The following is a 6,265-nucleotide window of genomic DNA, read 5'->3' on the forward strand; positions in this document are numbered from 1 at the left end:
AATACCAGGGGCTCAGAGAGGAGCTGGATGGGAGGTGAAGGCCAAAGAGCCTGTGGTCAGTGGAGCACTCGAGGCAGTGCAGGTGAAACAGCTCTGACCTCTGACCTCCGACCTCTGACCTCTGGTAGAGGCTGAGAAGAGAAGTCACTTTTAATATATATTTGATATAGTATATATATTTTGCTGTATGTTCAGACTGTTGCTCCGCTGTTTCTTTCACTGCTTCAGGTGTGACTGATGAGGGCCCCTCGTTAGGAGCCTCACCTGGTCCCGGTCCTGGTCCTCACCTGGTCCTGGTCTGGACTCTGTGGAATGATCTAAACATGGATGAGACGGCCTTGGAGAGGTATTTTGACGATTCCATTGCAAATGTGAGTGAATTTTCTTGATTCAAACAACAAAGACTCAGAAAAACACATCAAATGAGACGTTAAGGACAAAGCGACAGAAACATTGTCCCTTTTGTCCAGAAGTGTCCCAGTGTCCAGATGATACAGCTGAATGTTTACTACATAGAAACTAACTAGAATCAAACTGATCACTGTTTAACAGTTAGTTTAACTGTTAAACTAACTGTTAAACTAACTGTTAAACTAATTGTTAAACTAACTGTTAAACTAACTGTTAAACTAACTAAAATAGAAGATTGATTTAACTCGACAGTTAAATGTTTGAACATTCAGTTTTAAGACGACAGTGGGAGGGCATCTGACTCACTCCAGAGGATTTTCTGTGTCGTTTGTTCAGGATTCTGGGTTTGATTTGGGGGAGGGGCTTGATCTGCAGAGCCCCGCCCAGCCACTGCAGGTGGAGGGGGCGGAGCCAAGCACACCGGCGACAGACGACCTCGACCTGAGCTTCCTCCCAGACGAACTCAGCCAAGGTCAGTCCCAGGTCAGACTCGGGTCAGTCCCAGGTCAGACTCGGGTCTGACTCGGGTCAGTCCCGGGTCAGGCTCGGGTCTGACTCGGGTCAGTCCCGGGTCAGGCTCGGGTCTGACTCGGGTCAGGCTCGGGTCAGGCTCGGGTCTGACTCGGGTCAGTCCCGGGTCAGGCTCGGGTCTGACTCGGGTCAGGCTCGGGTCAGTCCCGGGTCAGACTCGGGTCAGGCTCGGGTCAGTCTCGGGTCAGTCCCGGGTCAGACTCGGGTCAGTCCCGGGTCAGGCTCGGGTCAGTCCCGGGTCAGGCTCGGGTCAGGCTCGGGTCAGACTCGGGTCAGACCCGGGTCAGACTCGGGTCAGTCCCGGGTCAGGCTCGGGTCAGGCTCGGGTCAGACTCGGGTCAGTCCCGGGTCAGGCTCGGGTCAGTCCCGGGTCAGACTCGGGTCAGTCATGGTTCTCTCTCAGTTCCCTCTCAGGCCTCGGTCCTCGATGACAGTGGGGTGGTTTCGGACTTCATTTCCCAGGATGCTTCATTACCCACGGCGACGGCAGAAGAGAGCCAGAGGGCGGGGACATCTGGGTTTGGCTCCTCCTCCTCTTTCTGTCCCATGACCCCAATGACCCCCATGACCCAGATGACCCCAGTGACTGAGAGGTCGGGCATCATCCCTCAGCTGCAGTAAGAGCGCCTCCTGCAGGATCTGCAGCGCCAGTGACGGCTCTTGTGTTCTTATTGAATATATCAAGTTTAACTGACAGAGTTGAGCTCGTTTCATTTAAACATCATTATTAAACATTATTAAACATTATTAAACACTATTAAACATTATTAAACATTATTAAACACTATTAAACATTATTAAACATTATTAAACACTATTAAACAGAATAAAGCGTTTTATGTGTTTCAGAAACATCGTGTCCACAGTGAACCTGGGCTGTCCTCTGGACCTCAAGTTCATCGCTCTTCAGGCGCGGAACGCAGAGTACAACCCCAAGGTATGGGGGGAGGAGCCTGAGCCGCGGGGGGAGGAGCCTGAGCCGCGGGGGGAGGAGCCTGAGCTGGGGCCTGTGGAAGTGTTGTAGATCTATGATTCCAGGTCATGGTTCTCTCTTCCTGGAGTGAGAACCATGTTGAGGTTCCTGATTCTCGGGGCACATTAGATCTCCATGGCGACGGTTCTGTGTTCCAGAGGTTTGCTGCAGTGATCATGAGGATCCGAGAGCCCAGAACCACAGCTCTGATCTTCAGCTCTGGAAAAATGGTCTGCACCGGAGCCAAGAGGTTTGTACCACGCCCGCCTGACCTGGTCCTGGTCCTGGTCCTGGTCCTGGTCCAGACCTTGTTCTCGTCCTCAGTGAGGAGCAGTCTCGTCTGGCCGCTCGTAAATACGCTCGTGTGGTGCAGAAGCTCGGGTTTCCCGCTCGGTTCCTGGACTTTAAGATCCAGAATATGGTGGCGTCATGTGACGTGTGCTTCCCCATCAGACTGGAGGGCCTGGTCCTGACGCACCAGCAGTTCAGCAGGTACAAGTACTGCAAATACTGCAAATACTACTACTACTACTACTACTACCTTCAGATGTGGTGCTTCTCCTCAGTTACGAGCCGGAGCTGTTCCCGGGCCTGATCTACAGGATGGTGAAGCCTCGGATCGTTCTGCTCATCTTCGTGTCGGGGAAAGTCGTCCTCACTGGTATCAACACCTGTGGTAACCATGACGACCGGGGCTCTTCTGACCCTCTGACCTTTCTGTTCCAGGAGCAAAAGAGCGAGAGGAAATCTACGAAGCGTTTGAGAACATTTACCCCATCCTCCGCGGCTTCAGGAAGCAGTGACCTCTGACCTCCTCCGCGGCTTCAGGAGGCAGTGACCTCTGACCTCCTCCTCCGCGGCTTCAGGAAGCAGTGACCTCTGACCTCCTCCTCCGCGGCTTCAGGAAGCAGTGACCTCTGACCTCCTCCTCCGCGGCTTCAGGAAGCAGTGACCTCTGACCTCCTCCTCCGCGGCTTTAGGAAGCAGTGACCTCTGACCTCCTCCTCCGCGGCTTTAGGAAGCAGTGACCTCTGACCTCCTCCTCCGCGGCTTCAGGAAGCAGTGACCTCTGACCTCCTCCTCCGCGGCTTTAGGAAGCAGTGACCTCTGACCTCCAGGAAATATGGACTGTATTTAAGATTTATTTTGAAATCCAGCCCGGACTGAGAAAAAATGTAAGTTGTCGAAACAAAAACTCCAAATGTTTTATAAAGTTTTCTTCTGAACGTGTTGCGTTTTGTCTGAAGATCCGCCCACTCTACTGACGTCAGATCATAAACAACTGTCACGTGTGTAGGTAAACCGGAAAAGGCGGGCTGTTTCCAGCGCTCATCAAAACAAACCAAAAACAAGCCTGAAAACGGCCACTTCCGCGGGATTTAGGCCTTTTAACGTAAAGAAACCTTCGGTAACCGGCAGAGCGCGCGCGGTGTTACCGGGATGACGCGGTAGGACGCCGGAGAACCGGGATTTATCGCGTCCTTCCAGCGGTTATGTCTTGTCTGTGAGTCAGCGTTAGCCGTTAGCTTAGCCGCAGCTCCATGGCGCTGGCCCCGGAGCGCGCTGCCTCTGTGGCCGGGGACAGGCGCTCTCAGCCCGGGAACAGGCCGGCGGTGCCCGCGGACAGGCCGTGTCTCCCCGCGGACAAACCGCCTCTGCCCGGGGACAGGCCCTCCGTGTCCGGGGACAAGCCGCCGTTGCCCGGGCCGCTGCGGTGTCTCCTGGCCGAGTCCGTGGACGACGCGGAGGGTCTGTGCGTGGCCGTGGAGCGGTGTCCTCTCTGCGGGACGTCCCGGAGGAGACTTACCTGCGCCCGCTGCGTCCAGACCGGGGACTATGTGCACCTGAACGGCCGCGGCCGCGGCACGGAGAGGTGAGAGAGGACCGGGACCGGGACCAGGACCCTTTATTCAGCTAAAGTGTTATTTTGACATTCTGATCTGTTTCTTTGTCTTTATAAAACAGGATAAAGAATCTGAGTGAAATTTAGTGTCAGATCAAGATATGAACCTGAAAGAGCCTCAAATGCACAAGGCCAGTGTAGATGGAGCTCTAAAGGGTTCTTAAGGGCTCTAAAGGGTTCTTAAGGGCTCTAAAGGGTTCTTAAGGGCTCTAAAGGGTTCTTAAGGGCTCTAAAGGGTTCTTAAGGGCTCTAAAGGGTTCTAAAGCCCGTGCGGGGGTCAGTTGCAGCTCTAGTTTGCGTTTTTTTCTGTGACATTTGGGAAGTACACGCACCGTGTAGGGGACACGCGCCCCCCGTGTAGGGGACACGAGCGCGCCGTGTAGGGGACACGCGCCCCCCGTGTAGGGGACACGAGCGCGCTGTGTAGGGGACACGCGCGCCCCGTGTAGGGGACACGCGCGCCCCGTGTAGGGGACACGCGCGCCCCGTGTAGGGGACACGCGCGCCCCGTGTAGGGGACACGCGCGCCCCGTGTAGGGAACAGCAGGTGTGTGTGTGTGTTTTTGAACGCTCTTTGTCACGTGTCAGATACTGTGAGAAAGTGGAGCGTCTGAAGAAGCTGAGGGAGGAGAAGGACCTGCTGCAGAGGAGGTACATCTGGACCTTCTGTCTGTGAGTCTGAGTCTGATGGACACTAATGATGTTTGTGTCTCAGAGTGATGGACGCCATGGACAAGAAGATCCACGCCGACGAGAAGGTGAGCTCCTCTGACCATGTGGACATCCATGTGGACATCCATGTGGACAACCATGTGGACAACCATGTGGACAACCATGTGGACATCCATGTGGACATCCATGTGGACAACCATGTGGACATCCATGTGGACATCCATGTGGACATCCATGTGGACAACCATGTGGACATCCATGTGGACAACTATGTGGACATCCATGTGGACAACCATGTGGACATCCATGTGGACAATCATGTGGACAACCATGTGGACATCCATGTGGACATCCATGTGGACATCCATGTGGACATCCATGTGGACATCCATGTGGACATCCATGTGGACAACCATGTGGACATCCATGTGGACATCCATGTGGACATCCATGTGGACAACCATGTGGACAACCATGTGGACAACCATGTGGACATCCATGTGGACAACCATGTGGACATCCATGTGGACAACCATGTGGGACTCTGAGTTCAGCTCATGAAAAACGGGAGCAAAAACCAAAGTGGTTCTCGTGTCTTCTTATGTCTTTTTGTCTTTTCATGTTCATGTCCTCAGAAGTGGACGGTGATGTCCTCTAAAGGGAAGATCCAGCAGCTGAAGGAGGCGGTGTCTTTGGGCAACGACCAGGTCAAGAGCGGTCAGTACTTCAACACAACTATTACTGTTACTGTGGCAGCAGCTTGACCCTTGTCTGTGGTCAGACTGTGAGGTCCTGACCAGGTCTCAGGAGGACGTCCAGCGTCTTCAGAGACGAGCCGGACGACACCAAGAGAAACGAGACAAGATCGAACGTCACAACAAACGTCTGACCGATCTGAAGGAGAAACGCTCCAAAGATCTGACCTCACGCCTGGAGCAGCTGAGCGAGGCCAGAAGAATCCACGTCCAGGAGCTGACCAGCCACATCTTCCCCCTGCAGGAGGACAAGCACTCGTCCAGGTAAGACCGGCTCCTGACCGGCTCCTGACCCTGCTGGGCCTCCACTAATGGGCCGCTGTCAGATAAAATGATCCAGTTTCACCTGGTCCCTGGTCTCAACTGGTCTCACCTGGTCCCTGGTCTCACCTGGTCCCTGGTCTCACCTGGTCCCTGGTCTCAACTGGTCTCACCTGGTCCCTGGTCTCACCTGGTCTCACCTGGTCCCTGGTCTCACACGGTCCCTGGTCTCAACTGGTCTCACCTGGTCCCTGGTCTCACCTGGTCTCACCTGGTCCCTGGTCTCACCCGATCCCTGGTCTCACCTGGTCTCACCTGGTCCCTGGTCTCACCCGATCCCTGGTCTCACCTGGTCTCTGGTCTCACCTGGTCTCTGGTCTCACCCGGTCTCTGGTCTCACCTGGTCTCTGGTCTCACCTGGTGTCTTGTCTCACCTGGTCTCTGGTCTCACCTGGTCTCTGGTCTCACCTGGTCTCTGGTCTCACCCGATCCCTGGTCTCACCCGGTCTCTGGTCTCACCCGGTCTCTGGTCTCACCCGATCCCTGGTCTCACCCGGTCTCTGGTCTCACCCGGTCTCTGGTCTCACCCGATCCCTGGTCTCACCCGGTCTCTGGTCTCACCTGGTCTCTGGTCTCACCCGGTCTCTGGTCTCACCTGGTCTCTGGTCTCACCTGGTCTCTGGTCTCACCTGGTCTCTGGTCTCACCCGGTCTCTTGTCTCACCCGGTCTCTGGTCTCACCTGGTCTCTGGTCTCACCT

At 54.9% G+C, this 6,265-nt stretch overlaps 2 protein-coding genes across 2 annotated transcripts in view; both read left to right on the top strand.

Annotated features, from left to right (window-relative positions):
- Positions 1 to 311: 311 nt before the first annotated feature.
- tbpl2 (TATA box binding protein like 2) lies at positions 312 to 2,729 on the top strand. The gene is made up of 8 exons (XM_072464246.1): positions 312 to 371; positions 748 to 883; positions 1,346 to 1,559; positions 1,792 to 1,879; positions 2,074 to 2,165; positions 2,240 to 2,407; positions 2,482 to 2,576; positions 2,642 to 2,729. The coding sequence occupies exons 1-8, from the start codon at positions 324 to 326 to the stop codon at positions 2,716 to 2,718; spliced, it is 918 nt and encodes a 305-aa protein (XP_072320347.1). The 5' UTR covers positions 312 to 323; the 3' UTR covers positions 2,719 to 2,729.
- A 509-nt stretch (positions 2,730 to 3,238) lies between these two features.
- atg14 (autophagy related 14) overlaps positions 3,239 to 6,265 on the top strand; it is a 14,458-nt gene continuing 11,431 nt past the window's right edge. Inside the window, exons 1-5 of the mRNA XM_072464242.1 lie at positions 3,239 to 3,788; positions 4,407 to 4,469; positions 4,534 to 4,576; positions 5,126 to 5,207; positions 5,272 to 5,509. Of these exons, the coding sequence (XP_072320343.1) occupies positions 3,457 to 3,788; positions 4,407 to 4,469; positions 4,534 to 4,576; positions 5,126 to 5,207; positions 5,272 to 5,509 (758 nt within the window). The 5' untranslated portion in view covers positions 3,239 to 3,456. The remainder of the gene's footprint in view (positions 3,789 to 4,406; positions 4,470 to 4,533; positions 4,577 to 5,125; positions 5,208 to 5,271; positions 5,510 to 6,265) is intronic.

The sequence above is a fragment of the Eucyclogobius newberryi genome, unplaced genomic scaffold, assembly GCF_026437365.1.
Source record: "Eucyclogobius newberryi isolate DKJ021-1_F unplaced genomic scaffold, fEucNew1.0.hap1 SCAF_42, whole genome shotgun sequence".
NCBI lineage: Eukaryota > Metazoa > Chordata > Actinopteri > Gobiiformes > Gobiidae > Eucyclogobius > Eucyclogobius newberryi.